General features: G+C 45.1%; 1 protein-coding gene across 2 annotated transcripts in view; it reads left to right on the top strand.

Moving 5' to 3' along the window:
* CHD6 (chromodomain helicase DNA binding protein 6) overlaps positions 1-16,835 on the top strand; it is a 188,755-nt gene extending 171,920 nt beyond the window's left edge. For both annotated transcript variants that reach the window (XM_039479415.2, XM_074406545.1), the window contains 6 exons: positions 2,205-2,356; positions 2,756-2,962; positions 3,907-4,359; positions 6,015-6,206; positions 7,226-7,345; positions 13,907-16,835. In XM_039479415.2, the coding sequence (XP_039335349.2) occupies positions 2,205-2,356; positions 2,756-2,962; positions 3,907-4,359; positions 6,015-6,206; positions 7,226-7,345; positions 13,907-14,803 (2,021 nt within the window). In that variant the 3' untranslated portion in view covers positions 14,804-16,835. The remainder of the gene's footprint in view (positions 1-2,204; positions 2,357-2,755; positions 2,963-3,906; positions 4,360-6,014; positions 6,207-7,225; positions 7,346-13,906) is intronic.
* Positions 16,836-17,326: the final 491 nt, after the last annotated feature.

The following is a 17,326-nucleotide window of genomic DNA, read 5'->3' as shown; positions in this document are numbered from 1 at the left end:
GTTTTTGTTTTGAGACAGAGTCTTGCTCTGTAACCCAGGCTGGAGTGTAGTGGCACTATCTCAGCTCACTGCAACCTCTGCCTCCTGGGTTCAGGCAATTCTCATGCTTCAACATCCCAAGCTGAGATTATAGGTATGTGCCACCATGTCTGGCTAATTTTTTATATTTTTAGTATAGACAGGGTTTCACCATATTGTCCAGGCTGGTCTTGAACTTCTGGCTTCAAGCAGTCCACGTGCCTCAGCCTCCCAGAGTGCTGGGATTACAGACATGAGCCACTGCACCCAGCCTCAAGTTACCTAGCTTTTTATTTTCAAACTCCTCATCTTGGTTTTAGTCATTCAGAGCTCTTGGGAAGAGTTCTGAACCCAAATTAAAATTTACACACTAGTTAAGATAAAGACCAAGACACCAAACTGAAAGTAGCTTAATAGAATTGTAACCCCAGCCAACTCAGAAGGACCCAGTCTACAGCTATGCCTGATCTTCCTCACCATAGGCCACGAAGGATTGCTGCCATGTGTTGAATTATAAAACCCACATTGCTTTTTGAACCCTATTGTGGGTTAAAATCACCAAATAATCAGTCCATAGAAACCCAGACAGTCAAGTGAATACAAAGTAAAGACAAGTATGGTTTAAAGGAGAAATTATGTTCCTGAACTGGTGTCCTTTTGTGGCAGCATCAGCGTTGCTAAGTCAGAGTAAAAGGAGTAGTGACCTTAAGCTTTGGTGAGCATCATATGCACACATGGTGGGAGCCCCTTTCATTGATGCTTTTAAAAGTGCTTTTGCAGACCTTGGAAGGGATCCTCCACACATACAAGGTGTGGGACAGGTCGGGCAGAGAGGATTAGCCCTGCTTTCGAGACTAGAAATCTATAGTCCTGAAGGAACAGTAATTAATTGGTATACCTGTCAGGGCCAGCCCCCAGGTCTCCTGGCTTTTTCCAGGTTTTCTCTCTCACATCATTTTGCTTTTTTAAAAAAAACTTAAATTCAACTCCTTTGCTTAAAACCTTTCAGTGGTGGTCCCCCATTGAATCTAGAATAAAATCGAAATTTTCTATCCTGGCCTACAGGACTCGGCACGTTCTAGATGATTTCCACCTCTCTAGCCTCATCTTTGTACTTTTCTCCTGGCCATCACTTAGTTCCTCAGCATGTCCACAATACTCTTCCCCACGGCCTCCTCATCTTCATGGGAGTTCCCTCCTCCGAGAGGCTCTCTACCAACCTACTTGAGAAGGTTCTTCCCTCTTGTTCCCTATCACGGCACCTTGTTTCCTTCCCTCGATAGCACTTAGCTTAGCTTATAATTTTAGTTGCTCCTGCTTTCCTGGCTGTCTTCCCTCATAAGGTCGTAAGAACCTTGAGGGCCTGGGCCACATCTATCTTACTTATCCTGAGTCTACCAGGCCTAGCAAGGCACTGTTTTTCATGGTCAGGGTCTACTACAGCTCCCTAGGGGACTTGTTGCACATTCAGAAGTAAAATATCCACAGTTCAGGATGGATGCTGCTTGTCATTTCACCAAGAAAAAGGTCAACAACTTTTCCTGCCTTGGTGTTTCACCACTGTTCATTTCCTGTAAGCGGATCTTTGAAGATGCATTCATGTTGATGATAAACTTTCACCATTACTGAAGCATGAAAGAAGTTGCATGTCCATTTCTCTCCATGAGTGAAGTAATCAAAATATTCTGAGTTTCTTAAGTGAATCAGGTCTGTCTTACCTTTGTAGTAAGCTTCATGAATTTCATCCTTTCTCATATTAAGCACCCTCGTGCTGTGATTGCATTTCATAGACGGTCCCTTCAAAGATCTCAGTATTAGAATGTTCAGCTTTCCCTTGACCACTGCATTAAGTGAGAAAGAAGCCTCTTTGCGGTTATTCGTCTCCTTTCACTCTTGGATACACAAGAAAAATTTCGTTTCTCTTTTCTTGTGTTGGGTGTGGATGCAAACTCCACCAGAGGACTTGCCTTGGGAGCCCCAGAGCAGGATTGGCCTTCTACAGCTTAACTAATAGGGTTCTCCTGGAAATAGAAGTTATCGTATTAATATTCCATTTGAAATAAATTCGCACAGAATGAGCTCATTTAAAAAGCAAAAGGAAAAGATCAGGATGTCCTGATCTCTCAGATCACAATTATCTCACTACTGCAATTAAGTAGTGATCCATTTTTTTAAACTCTTCCCAGATTATCCAGGGAAATACTCTGAAGAGGAGAGCAAGAGCTCAACATCGGGCATCGCAGGAGACACTGGGGATGAGCTACAGGAGGCTCGAGCTCCCACCATTGCTCAGCTGCTACAGGAGAAAACTCTCTATTCCTTCTCTGAGTGGCCAAAGGTACCCCAGAGCTTGCATTTCCCACCCCCACAAACCATTCTCAGCTTTGAATTGCCTTTTTTAACCCTTTTAGAATTGTTCTGAACAACACTCAGAGAAATGTTTAATACTTTTAAAAAGTATTAGTTATGTAACATTTGAACATTAGATACATGCCCTTAACTAATTTGACTATAAGATGAAGGTGTCAAATTGTCCTAATATTTATAGTATCATGGCTTTAATTTGTATTGTCTAACTATGATTTTTATTTTAAGGCTTATAAAGTGAGTACATCTGAGGTGCTCTTGTCTTATCAGCTCCTTCTGGTAAAAAACTTGACCGACCCTTGATCTCAAGGGATTTTGTGAATTTAGGCAACTCGATCCTTAGGCGTCAGAGCTTTATCCTTTTTTCTAGGACCGCGTGATAATTAACCGCCTAGATAGTATCTGCCAAGTGGTGTTAAAGGGGAAGTGGCCCTCCAGTCAGCAGTATGAGCCCTCAGGCACACTGCCTACTCCAGTACTAACCAGCACTGCTGGTTCTCGAACCAGCCTCTCAGAGCCAGAAGTAGCAGAACACAGCTTCACGAACGGCACAGCACTGGCAGCCCAGATCCAAAAGGTGAGCCTGCAAGAATGTAGTGACCACAAAACAAAGAATGATGGGCATGTTCCACGTCTCAGTTGAGTTCATTCATTTAGCAGATATTTACTCAGTGGATAGGGTTTTTGTTTTGTTTTGTTTTTGCCAAGCCTTTAGTGTTGATTGGGGAATTTAGCCTTTATCCTGTATGTAGTGGCGAGCTAGTAAAAGTATTGGAGCAGGAAAAGGCATGATGAAAGCAGGGGTTTGCAGCTCACCTGGAGTGGTATACAGCTTAGCTAGGGGCCAAGCAGGAAACTGATGAAGAGAGGTTCTAGACTCCAGTTGGTTCTGAGTGGATACAAAGATGGGGGGGAATTGACAAACATGACTCCATAACTAATAAATATATAAGGAAAGGGAAGCATGAATAGAACAGTGTGATTGACCCTTGGAGGACTGAGCTAAAAATGGCAGCTGATAGAAATTAGGGAAATCAAGGCAGGAGTTAGTGTTTTAGTGGGGGTGGTGAGTTTTGAGATACATCCTTAACATGCTGGTTTTCATGCTCAACTGCACATTGGAATCAGCTGGGGACCTTGACAAGCTAATGATTCGATTTAATTGTTCTGGAGTGTGTCCTAGGTACTGGGTTGTTTTAAACTGCCAGGTGCTTGTGATGCACAGCTGAGGTTGAGCATTCCTGCGTTATCTTGCAACAGCAAGTATAGTTCATGGACTTAGCAGCTTTAGCAGCACTTGGAAACCTGTTAAAAAAGCAGACTCTCAGGCTCTACCTCAGACCCACTGAAGCAGAATCTGCATTTTAACAAGCTGTTCATGTTTGAGGAGGCCTGAGTTGGAACTCTTAAGAAGATGATTGGAAATAATATAAGGCCTAGGGAAATCGGGTCTGGAGAAAGAGTTGGTGTTAAGCCACTTGTGTGGCATTCAAACCTCTCTTGTTGTTTGTGTGTTCACAGGAGAGCTTCTTAGCTCCAGTTTTCACAAAGGATGAACAAAAGCACAGGCGTCCCTACGAGTTTGAGGTGGACAGGGATGCAAAGGCTCGGGGCCTGGAGCAGTTCTCTGCCACCCACGGGCACACCCCTATCATCCTCAATGGCTGGCATGGGGAGTCAGCTATAGACCTTTCCTGCTCATCAGAGGGGTCCCCAGGAGGCACATCCCCTTTCTCAGTGAGCTCCAGCACCCCTAAGATTGGGGCTATCAGTTCACTTCAGGGGGCCCTCGGCATGGACTTGTCTGGGATTCTGCAAGCTGGCCTGATCCATCCCGTGACTGGACAGATTGTCAATGGAAGCCTCAGAAGAGATGATGCGGCCATGAGGAGGCGGAGAGGGAGGCGGAAACATGTTGAAGGAGGGATGGACCTCATCTTTTTGAAGGAGCAAACACTTCAGGCAGGAATCTTGGTGAGTATCGAGGTCATCAGATTAAAAACATTCACCTTTCTACACCGAGAAACAAACCCTTCTTCCTCAGACACAAAACATTTTGTGGATCTTTTATCTCTATTTCAGTTGTCCTGCTTTATTTTCTCTCATTATAAGATGCCCTCCATCCTCTGTAGAACTAGGTAGTTACTGAGTCATTAATGGTGCTTAATCTGCCTACGGTCTGGAGAAATGAGCCAGGGGGTCCTGCCATTTCAACTAGGAACAGCCCTGCTCCTCCAGGGTTTCATAAGAGCCACAGTTGACAGCATGGCAGAGCAAGATGGCAAGATTGAGTGTGCAGCGGCTTTTCTCCACGGTAGTGAGGCTCTCCCAAGACTCGGGTATGGGAGAAGGAACAGGAGTAAGGGCTACCTGATTGTGAGCCTGGCTCTGCTACTTGACTTGGTGACATTGGACTACAACTGAGCCTCACTTTGCTCCTCTTTAAAGTGGGGCAAAGTGTCTACCTCAAGAGGGTTGAAGACTGATGGAGATCATGCTAAGACAGTTTGTTCCAAAGTCAAAGGAAATCATTTACAAACAACAGAAAACGTCAGAAACCGTGTACCTGGCCAAGAGAGACCCCTTTTATGCTTTGTTTAATGCTTCATGTTGTATTTTGGGTTTTCCCATTTACTGGATTTTGAGCTCCAAAATGTTTTCTTATTTTAAAAGGAATAATAGCTAGTACTGATTGAGTGCCTACTGTTTACTGTGTTCAAGGCTTTACGTGATTATCTTGTTTGATCCTCAAAACCATTCTGAAGATGGACTTCATTATTCCCATTTTATAGATGAGGAAAATAAGGCCGTAAATCATTAAATAATTTCCCCAAGATTATCCAGCTACTAAATGACAAACCAGGAAACCAAACCAAAGACCTTGTTCTCTAGGGGCTGAGAACTTTACTACTAAGCTATATTGCTTGGGGTATGTCTTCCTCTTAAACTTTCAAAGAAATTTGGGAAGCTGAAGTGACACGTTCTTTCCCTGCTCAATCCTGCAAGCTTTTAAGAAGTTTATCTTTTTTAGATGTGCAACACCATGGTTTCTCTATAATGATCATAGAATTCCAGTGGAATGATCGATAAAAATTTTCCCCCTTGTCCTCAGCGTATTTTTTTAAATTTGTTAACGCAAACACTTACTTAGCACTGACATTGTTATAGACCCTATTATAGGCATCGGTAAAACAGAAGTAACACAGCCATTCAAACTATAGAGGGTGAGTAGGTGAGTAAATTGTGGTATGGCATTTTTTTTTACATGAGAGAGCTAGGAGCAAAGTGCTGTGGGGACAGGAGCTGGAGCAGCGAGTGCTGCCTGGCACAGTGGGCAATGGTGACAAAGGAGGAAAACTGAACCCGGCAGTCAGGATGGAATTAAAGTGTACCAAGTTGACAAGAGCGGGAGAGGAGTGTGCCAGTGAAGGGAACACCAAATCACATGCAAGAATTTATGCGTGGGTCAGTGGTGTGTGTAGGGTTCTAGTTCAGGCACCCCAGCTGAGTAATATCAGGGTGAAAATAGATGGAATGATTCAAATAACACCTTGTGTGTTTTCTTTTTTTAGAAACAAAGTTTCATTCTGTCGTGATTAACTATACATACCCGTTTTTCCTTCATCCAGGAAGTCCATGAAGACCCAGGGCAGGCCACCTTGAGCACCACACATCCTGAGGGGCCGGGGCCTGCCACCTCGGCCCCCGAGCCACCCACAGCAGCCAGCAGCCAAGCCGAGAAAGCCATTCCCAACAAGAGTCTGCTTGATTGGCTGAGGCAGCAGGCTGACTACTCCTTAGAAGTTCCTGGCTTTGGGGCAGTAAGTGTTTGTTGGTGCTGCCTGAAATCACTGTTTACTTCCTGCTGACTTGTTGCTATTTTTGATGAAAGCATCCTGAGGGAAACCATCCAGGAATTTGGGAGCTATTTGGGAGAAATCTGTCGGCTGACAATATCATGTTAAAGGACTTCTGTTTTTAAGTTTAAATTTTGATTAAATTCCTCAGTAATAGAAACGATAGCCCATGTTAAAGTACTATGCCAGAAACTAGACATGAAAAATCCTTAGAGGGCAGAACTTGTCTGCTGTCCCCACAAAAATTGCCCTACAGTTCATAAGTTCAGAGAGAAATCTTTAGGTTGCATAAACTCTGCCACCTGATAAAAAATGTTCCTTTGTGTTCTTTTCAAGTTAATACCTTACGATTTGTGGCGGTTGGGGGACTGTCTATTCTTAGCTTTAAGGTTATTCTGCTTTGGGACATTCCCTTCAAGCTGTCTTACTGCCTTTGTCCTAAGTCCTTCAGACTAGACATTTTTAGGAGAGAACTCTTGAGCACTAATAGCTTTTTTTGTTTTTCTCTTCTCACTTGCTCATCTACCTCACCACTGTCATTGTCCCGGGTACATCTAACTAGTAAGATACGTAGGTAGAGAGCACACAGGAAAAGGAGAACACATTCATAGATGCACACCCTCCAGACACAGACGAAACCAGCCAGGCAAGTAGCAGTGGAGAGAGAATCCCAGGAAATGATCAAGAGGAAAAGGCCAGGGATTAACAGGGCCCTGACAGCCTGGTGAATCGGCTTAGGTGTTCTAGTTTGGAGGGCTGGGGGCCCACACAGGCTGTTTTCCAGCTTACTGCAGGAACGCTGCTGCTTCGGGAGAGAAAGCCTAGGTGAAGCCAGGTGGCTCTTTCCTTTAGCTTAACCTGGCCAGCTCCTGTGCACAGAGCTATTGATGAGAACAGTAGCAAAACCAGTTGAAAAGCGTCAGCCTCATCAGAAGAATCTGGGATAGCATGTTTTGTAATATTGGTCTCCATTTTCATCCTAGAATTTTTCAGACAAACCAAAGCAGAGGAGGCCACGCTGTAAAGAACCTGGAAAATTAGATGTCAGCTCTCTGAGTGGGGAAGAAAGGGTTCCTGCCGTCCCCAAGGAGCCAGGACTGAGGGTAAGGAAGAGGGCCACGTGAGTTTGGGGGCGGGAGGAGCATCCTGGTTGAGCCATGCCTTATACACTTGAGAGAAAGCCCCAGCTGGGAAAAGGTTCGCTGGGAGACCTCTTTCAGGAGGACTAGAAGCCAGCACAGGAAGTTGATTAGCAGTGAAAAATGGTGCTGTGGCATTTCTGAGCACTGTGCGACTCCCAGTAGTCATTTGTTTTCAACCTTTACTTCCAGAATTGTTCATTAAACCATTGCTAAAGCTTGGGTTTGTGTTTTGTTTCCCCTATTTGTAGAGTTACAAGGGGAAAGAAACTTTAACCTTTTTTGTCAGTGAACAAAATTCATTATTGGAAGTTTTCATTTCCTAATTTTTTTCTGGCTACCATTTAAGACATTTCTTCCTAGTCCAGCCTCACTGGCAATGAAAAACAGCTGACTCTGAGCACTACCCTTTTCCTATTATAGCATCATGAGACTGGAAGGAACTTCAAAGACTTCTGCAGAATACTTACGAATCCGAGTTAATTATAGTTTACAGATTAGTACAAATCTGGACTAGAAAAGTCATAACCTCTAGGGGGCGGTAACAACATTTCAACTTGAAAATGTGTTTAGCTTGGGCAAATTATACCTAAATGTGCGTTTAACCTCCTAAAAGCGCTTTCCGCCCGAATAGGGAGCTTCTGAAGATCCTCGTGGGGACATTTGCCTTTCCCAGGTTGTTCCATAAACTCAGGCTTTTCCTGAATGCCTTAAGTACTCTGCCAGCTTCATCCTTCCTTGACTAGGAATTCCCTTCTCGGTGGGATTGCTTGAATGTGATTTCTTTTTATAGCTCCAAAAGACTGCCCACCCTAGTCATTTCCTCGGTGTGCAGAAAAAGGTTCGAATTTAATGTTCTCAGGGAATGTGTTCCAGAGTTTGTCACCTGGATTACTGCTAGTCTAGCAGCTCCATAGTGGCCATTGCTCATCTCCGTCTGCTACCACGGCCTCTCTGGGGGAGACCTGGACCCCAGAGAGTTTGTCACATTGGACAAGCTGCCCTTTTTTCCCCTCTTGCTTTAGTCTCAGAAAATGTCCCTTCTACCTATTTCTTAGGATTCTTCCCCGCTTTCTTCCACCTGTTGAGCAGTACGACCTGGTTCACCTTTGTTTGTGTCCCATCTGCCCTTCACGCTGCCTCCCACCGTCTCCTTTTGTCTCGGCACACCGTGTCTTGGATACGCCATCAAGGGAAGACCTCGGTTCTTGTTTTGTTATAGTCTCTGAGCTCTTGCTTTAGAAATGTGTCAGGAAAAGCCACGTAGTTCCCCCTTGGCTTTCTTGTTTGTTTCTCCATGTCTAACAGTTTCCCTCATGTTCTCTGGAAATTAGTGCTCATCCCTCCCTGCAGATGCTGACCCTTTGCCAGAAAACCCATTTCTAAGCTGTTCTTGCAAGCCAGCCTCTTCCCCGAGATGTTAGCCTCCTTTGTTAAATAAACACACTGCCTGCCTCAGAGGCCCTTTTCCTGCAGTAAGGCAAGAACAAGACCTCAGGCAGCTCAGCCTTTCCAGCAGGGGCACCCGTGTATCTCCTGCAGCCCCTCTTGGAACACAGGCCTTCTAGGGCACACTGTGCTCTTTTTCTTTGCCACAGAAACTTAGTCCATTCAGGCTACCATAACAGAATACCAGACTGGGGAGCTTATAAGCAACAGAAATTTATTTCTCACAGTTCTGGAGACCCAGATATCCAAGGTCAAGGCACTGGCAGATTGGGTATCTAGTGAGGCCCCATTCCACATCATCTAGACAGGTGTCTTCTCATTGTGTCCTCAAATGGAGGAAGGGGTGAGCCAGCCCTCATAAGATCACTAATCCCATTCATAGGGCTTGGCCCTGTGACCTAATCACTGCCCTAAATCCCCCATTGCCCTATTACTATCACCTTGGGGTACAGCATTTCAACATAGTAATTTGAGGGGACACAATCATCTATAGCAGAAACCCTACCCTTCCTTTTAGAAATAGATTTAAATCTCACAAGGTACTCCTCCTCCCTTCCTTTGAGCTCACTTCAAGCCCTTCTGCGTATGTGCTGTGGTTTGGATGGGTGGTGTCCACAGAATTGGCATAGCACAGGCTGCGTGGTTGTGGGATTGAATTTTTAATGCCCAGTACATAGTGGTTGCTCATCAAATATATGTAAACACACACATATACTTAATATAGTTTATATATGTAAGTTATATATGTATGTATTTGTTTTCCATATGTGTATAGTTTTTTTGGTTTTGCTAAGCCATTTGCCAGTAAATTACAGATGTGACATATCACCCCTGAATACTTCAGCATGCATCTCATTAAAAAAAAACATTTTCCTGCATAATTATTGCCATTACATGTGCATATTAGTTTCTGTTACCTAGTCTCTATTCAGATTCCACCAGTTATCCCAAAAATGTCTTTTAGAGCTGGTTTTTGCTGTGTTTTGGTTTGGTTTTAGGATTTTTAAATGAAGAGCCACATATTGCATTTCATTGTTCAGTCTCTTTTCACCCAGCATGTGTTTGTTGGATGACTGTACTAACCTCCTGAGGAGAAAGGAAGCTCTGGTCGCCACCTTCTCTTAACTCCACCCAAGGTTTAAGTTTGAATTGGAATAATACTACCACACATTGATGAGGACGTGCTGCTTGGGCTGGAATGCCTGTGCAGTCATATAGAAAGCAGATTTATCTCCAGTGTGCTTGAACATAAGGAAGCTCCTTGTCCTTGTTCTCTTTGCCCCTCCGCAGGCCTCCCCTGGAAGGGGAAGCAGGTTTGCTCGCAGGGTGTAATTACCAGGAGGGAGAGCTGCCAAAGCCCGCCTGGCCGCTGTGTGTGGTCGCCGCACTGCTGGGAGGGGCACCTGACTGGGGTGGGCAGCAGCTGGTAGCTGGGGTGATCCTCCACAGGACGTGGTTAAAGCTGACTTCCTTGGCCAGCACTCCTCTTCCTCTGCTGCAGATGAAGAGCTGTTCTCTGTACCCTCGGGGCCTTTCTGCTTCTTTTCTCCACATCTAGAGGGGAAGGAAGATCAGCTTGTGCCTTCTAAGCAAGCTCTCATTTCTGAAAGGGCCCACCATTCTCTCTACGTTTGTGGTTCTCAGCAAGGGCGGGGAAAGGATGCTTTTGACATCCCAGAGCCTATGATTGCTGCTTGCACTTACTGGGCCAGGGCCAAGGTGGCCAAAGATCCTTTGGGGCATAGGGTGGTCTTCAATTCTCAAAGTGTGTTAAAGAAGATCTAATTTATAGCAGATTGCTTGAAAATAAGGAGCCACCATTCATCAAATGCTGGGCTTATTTTCTTCCTAACAGAAAGACTTCTGAGATGGAACATGCTGTCTCTTGCTGGAGAGTTATGAGGGCACATTTATATATGTAAAGGAAGGACACTCCCACCACCTTTCTCTGCCTCCCGGTAGTGGGTAGGCTGTGGGAAGACGGCTCAGAAAGCCCTGTGGTCAGGTTGTTGTTTCCCAGGCCAAAGCGCCCTGGGCTGTGGTGCCATGCCAGCAAGGGCCTGAGACTGTGCTGTATGGACAGAGTGGCTGGCCCAGAATGAGGTGATTTGCATTGATGAACTTAAGACAAACTGGTGAGAAATTATCCTTTTAGCCTGGCCCTGATCCAGCAAGTCCTACTGTCTCTCTTTAGAAACAGGAACCAGCTAGGAATTCTTCCCCAGTGATCCTCCCTAGAGCCAGAGTGGGTAGTTGCCAGCCTAGCAAATTGCAAGTGGCAGGTCATGCTGGGAAGAAGAGAGGGTGTGGTGTGCTGTGGAAAGAGTCCTGGGCTGGGAAGTGGGCCTGTGTTCTTACCTGCTCTGTCCCTGACCACCTGTACCCTACCCTTCCCTGTTTGTGAAAACAAAGGGGACTAAATCTAACAGTTTCAGGAGTTTCTTCCAGCTCTGCAATACAAACCAAGGCTTTTGAGGAGAATTTTCTTCTTAAAGTTGCCATCATAAAGTTTTTTTGTCTATGATGAACAGGTTTTTGTTTTTTTTTTTAATATTCTTGGGACACTGAAGGACAGATGTAGGTCTTCAAAAAGTGACTATTTCTAGGGACTCAGAAACATTCAAATATGTATGTTTTCACACATCTGTGAATCCATAAATTCTCTGTAAAGCAGGCATGACGGTAGTACTGACTCTACAGGGCTCGTTCACTGATTTGTTGAGTTGCTGCTGGAGCCCTTCGTACAGCACCTGACACATGATCAGTGCTTCCTTCGTGGTCTCCCATTCTTCTGCCACTCATCCTGTTAACACCACCACCTTCCCTGCTGCCTCTGACAGCCGTTCCCCTCGCTGCTCATTTGGGGCTCACTACGCACGTGTCCTTACAGCCCATAAGAACTTGAAACCAGAGCCACTAACTAACCTTACAGCCGCGCCTTAAATACAAATCTGGTGGGTCTTCTACGGATTTGCTTCTGTCATAGTTTTGGGAGAAGAGAGGCAGTGGAAAGAAATGGGAAATGCCACAGCTGCTGAATTAAAGTAAAAAGTAGGTGTCCTTCAGAAGACTGTAAATAGATTTCTTAACTGCCCTCAGGCCTGGTGGCCGGTCTCAGCCCATAGTTATCCTCAGCTTCCCTGACTTCTTTCTCTACATTCTGTGGTGTTTTTCCGGCTGTTCTGGTATCTCTTTGTGAGACCTGCACCTCATTTCTTGCCCCAGGAGTGTGCTCCATGGAGGGGTACAGCCAGGTCCCTGCTTTTGATTGTCGCAGACAAGGAAGCTGTGGGCTGGTGGAGCCTCAGCTGCTGCTTGTCACATCCCCACTCCCCACTCTGCAGACTCTAGTGGAAGGGAAGGTATTCCAAAAGAGAATCCTGAAAAGGCTGCAGGTGCAGCTAGGGGAGTCGCCTCAGCTGCCCAGAGGCCTCACTCCTCACCATTGAGCTCTCCCACCTCATGCTGCTCCTAGGCTCCGAAATCTGGCCTTGGTGGTGACCATTGTCCTCCATGGAATCCAGTGTGACAAGATCCATCGAGGCCACTCTGTGAACATTTTGCTTCACCACTGCTGTAATCAAAGGGAAGGGGGTGAAACCGCACTGACTTTATAACAGGAGAAGCCCAGGCAGTCAGGGAGGGCGCCAGCAGGGGAGGGCTTTGTCCTGACACCATACGCCTCATCTGTATGAGGAAACACAGACTGCTCAACTGCACAAGTACGGTTCACCTTTTTTAATACCATGGGCATGTACTACTTGATAAATTAACTGATAGCAGTGAGGTGTAGAGGGCAATCGAGAGAAAGGCGTGCAGTTCTCCAGGGGCACAGGGACTGCGGCACTAAGCCCGGAAAGAAATTGCTCCCTGTCTGTGGGGAAGAAATTCTCTCTCTCTCTCTCTCTCTCTAGGGATTATAAATTCAGAGAGATCCATCGTCATCGCAATGGTTTGTTTACGCTCCATGGAGCAGGTTCCTGGCTGCATTTTCACCTCCCTGCAGAGCTCCTGAGCTCCAGTCTCAGGAAGGAGGGTGTGGGGCTGCAGTCTGCGCCTTCCTGTCCGTGTGCCGCCTCCTGCTCGCTGATGCTGCTGGAGCGATCTGCCCTCCCCTGTGATTCTGTGCAGCTCAGGCATCCTGATGGGCAGTGGGAATGTCCAGTACAGGTGCCAGATCGCCCATGTTGAGGCCTCGGCCCTGTCACAGTGTGGTCACGTGCAGCAGAAGTGCTTTACTGCAGAGCTCTCTGCTAATTAAGAAAATCAGAGAGTAAACCTCCAAATAGAGAAAAAAAAGGTGGTCTCCCTTAGGGAGAACCACCACTTACATTGTTGGGCAATTTCCCCAACAATGTTCAAGAAGTCCTTCATTTATTCAGCAAACATGTATGTATCCCATGATATTCAGAGAGGAGTGGGGCATGCACGCACACAATAAATAATGTACCATTAGCAGTCACTGCTTCCTGTGGATCAGGTAATGTGTTAAACAGGTCACTTTCAGCACTCTAAAGATAGGAACCATTGCCCTTTTTCACTTAAACTCAGAGGCTAACAGACATGTCCTAAGTCCTACAGCAAGGAGGTTGCGGTCAGGTTTTAAACTCGGATCTATCTGACTTCAAAACCCTGCCTTACATATTCTGCTTTGTGGCTTCAATAAAAACCTGTGTCAAGAGGAAGGCAGTCGGGATCTGGTGAAGGGGGCTCAGCTGTGATAGTCTTGCCAAGAACCAGGACACCTTTAGTGCTTTCTCCAGCTCCCCACTCTTTTCTGCCAGCTTCTCATAGGCTGGGTGCCACTTTTGCCAGTCAGCATGTTGGAATTACCACTGGGCAGTGGCAGGTGCCCTTGTAGTGCCCATGCCACAAAATGCTCTCAGCTGCTCAGGGAGAAGCCTGTCAGCTACCATCAGGCCTGATAGCTGCACATGTAGGCAGGAGGTGCTCCTTTACTGGGAACCCTTCATGCAGCTGGAGACAGGCCAGCCCGGGACAGAGCCCTGGTCGTCACCCTCAGCAGACCACCTGCCGTCCTGTCGCCTTCAGCGTTTTGTGTTTCTGTTTTTCCAGGGGTTTATTCCAGAAAACAAGTTCAATCACACCCTAGCTGAGCCTGTTCTTCGAGATACGGGCCCCCGCAGGAGGGGGAGGCGGCCTCGGAGTGAACTCCTGAAGGCTCCTTCCATTGTGGCAGACTCTCCCTCTGGAATGGGGCCACTGTTCATGAATGGACTGATTGCTGGGATGGACCTGGTAGGACTTCAGAACATGAGAAATATGCCAAGCATCCCCCTCACTGGGTTGGTGGGGTTTCCAGCTGGCTTTGCCACGATGCCAACGGGTGAAGAGGTCAAAAGTACCCTGAGCATGCTGCCCATGATGCTGCCGGGCATGGCTGCTGTGCCCCAGATGTTCGGTGTTGGGGGACTCCTCAATGCACCCATGGCAACCACCTGCACTTCCACCGCTCCAGTGTCTCTATCAAGCACAACGAAAAGTGGTACAGCAGTGACTGAAAAGACTGCGGAAGACAAGCCAAGTAGCCATGATGTAAAAACAGACTCTTTAGCTGAAGACAAGCCTGGTCCAGGCCCATTTTCTGATCAGTCCGAACCTGCAATAACTACTAGTAGTCCCGTGGCTTTTAACCCATTTCTCATCCCAGGAGTGTCTCCTGGACTCATCTACCCATCCATGTTCCTCTCCCCTGGTATGGGCATGGCTCTGCCAGCCATGCAGCAGGCCAGACACTCAGAAATAGTAAGTCTGGAGAGCCAGAAAAGGAAGAAGAAGAAGACAAAGGGGGACAACCCCAACTCCCACCCAGAGCCTGCTCCCAGCTGCCAAAGGGAGCCCAGCAGTGAACAGAACTGTACCGAACCCAGCGCCCCTTTGCCCACAGAGAGAGAACATGTGGCACAGGCTGGGGAAGGGGCACTCAAAGACTCCAACAACGACACCAATTAGAACTTTTTTCATTTCAGAAATTGTGACTTGTAAGTTTCTTATCCCATAAAGGTTTGTTACTTCCCTCACTTCACCTCCATAAGAACCTGTGTTTCCATAAGTAAAATTACCTACCTGATTTCCTGTCTGAGAACTACGGTAACAGATGTTAATAGTCGCAGGGTCTCACCACTTTATTAGATAAGTGTCGTCTACCTAGTCTAGGAGGCACAGAATTCTCATTCTGTTATCCAGTTCATTCCAGCAATCGTAGTTGATACAGTACTTGGTGACGCGCCCTACCCCCTTCTCTTCCCAAGTTTCCCACTTACTTGAGGAGGAAAAATGGCAAAAGAAAGCTGTCTAGGGATTTACCATTGAAGAGCCGAAGAACAGACAAAGAGGAGCTCATTTCCATGAGCTGGGTTGCACAGAAAGAATGTCACAGGGAACCAAAAAGCACAGAAAACGGAAGTGCTGGTGCATATTTTTGAGTTAAAATCTTTCCCTATTTTATGATTACTAAGTGAGTAGTATAGACAGAAGCATATAACTAATGGCTGAAAATACATATATTCATTTCTTTATAAAAATCAAAAATCTCACTGGTAGTAATATAATTTTCCCCTTCATGGTTTTTCAGACACCTGTAGCAAGAAGAAATACTGATTAGGCATTATTTTCTATACATCCCTCTCCCCAGTTAAAAGATGCCTCTTGCTTCAAGAAAGCTTTACCCACCACGAGTTATTGCTGGCGACGGGGGTGGGGCAAGGACCCACGTTCCGTAGAGGTACACGCTGCTTCACAAGCACACAGCTAGCCCTCTGCTCTCACCTGGTTCGCTTACAGATTTCTCTAGCCATTAATTTGCCTTTCTGTGTTGAAACAGCACCAGGACCGAATGGATTTTCACTTCAGGCTTTCCTTCACCCAGAATAAGGCTCTTTATGGAGCCTGCAAGAAGACAGTGGCCCAGCACTTTGACACTTGCTAGTAGGTCCTCTGATGAAGAGTAGTATCTGAGGCTATCAAGTGGGTACCACCCTTTATAATACAGCTGTGAAAAGTTACTTGTCCACTGATTTCTCCATTCTGTTTATATCTTACAGTTAGACCCAAATTCCAAATTATCAGTTAATCAAAACTGCGTTGCACGTCAACATTATTTTCTCTTCTTCCTCAGCTTCTCCACGTTCAGGAACTGAGAAAGAACCTGCCTAAGCAGCACTTCCCCATTTCCTTTCACCTTCATGTTAACGTCCCTTCCAATGGTCTCACTCTTCACAGGTAGTTCACACTCTGAGACTTGAAATAAGCTCATGGTTCAGTACTCTGGGGGCGCAGGGCTGCGCAGGACCCTTGGAAATGTTGCAAGTGTTACTAGTACCAGTTTCACTTATTGTTGTCACAATTTACTGTATTTTTTACTTTTTCTGTTACAGTTTTGCTAATTTATCAGAAGGTCCAAAAGTCTGACATAACTATTTCATTTTGCATTATTTATTTATGATGCTTTTGTCATTGTCTTTTATACACTTGGGATTATAAATTATGTAAATGTTAAAATGAGCATCTCAAAGAAGTCTGTTAAACCGTGACTGAAAAAAATCAGATGTATCTTCAAAAAGAGGAGTCCCAGTTTTATGAATCAGAGATATAAACCAGAAATTCTATAACTGATCATGGAAGAAGAATCCAGTAATTGAGCAAATCCTATTTCATGACATCCTTGTAGCATAGCTGGTCTACAATGCTGACCACAGATTTCTTAGAAATGCTGCTCTATTTCACTAACATTTTGTTCAGTTTTGCCTCCAGTGGAAGCAGAAAGGGTTTTTTCAGCTGTTAAATCCTAAAAATCAATATAATTTATTTATGTAAAAAAAAAATAACTCAATCAATATATTTTTGAACCTTTTAAGTACTAATTTTCTTTTTATCAAGTAGAAAAAAAAAATTGTATTTGCCCTAAATCCTTAAAATACAAATGCTATAAAAATTCCTGTATCTTGAAAGCCTTACTGCAAATGAGTATTATAGACATCCAGCAGAGTCTGGTTTTCTTTGTTGTCGTTGTGTTATTGTTGTTTTGTATGGAAAAGCTGCTTTCCCCAGGTTCCACTTACAACCTCCAGTAGGTCACAGGGTTCAATGTGGATCTGACTTAAAAACCCACCAGCATGCTCAATCCCTTGTTATACCTTATCAAATCTGTATGTTAACTCTCTGGGTGTTTAGGCTTCTATTTGACTGCTGTTGTGACCCTGTTTGCAAAATGAAAATGACACTCTGTGGATTATTTGCTCTGTAAGGCAAAAAGTGCTTCTTATGATTATTTTGACGTTTCCAAGAGCAAAAGCCAAATTTAAACTCTCTTCAGCAAACTTGAGCCTTTTCATCTAATTCCATGTCACTCACAGCCATAACTTTCCTTGATCATTCTTCACCCCATGTCTTACATAATAAATTGTGGTCTTGATCCTGGATTTAAAAACAAAAAACAAAAGTTTAAAAGTCACATTTGTATTTGAGGAATTCAGT

Source organism: Saimiri boliviensis, chromosome 9, assembly GCF_048565385.1.
Source record: "Saimiri boliviensis isolate mSaiBol1 chromosome 9, mSaiBol1.pri, whole genome shotgun sequence".
NCBI classification, from domain to species: domain Eukaryota; kingdom Metazoa; phylum Chordata; class Mammalia; order Primates; family Cebidae; genus Saimiri; species Saimiri boliviensis.
The sequence above is the reverse complement of the archived record's forward strand: the minus strand, read 5'-3'. Positions and strand labels throughout refer to the sequence as shown.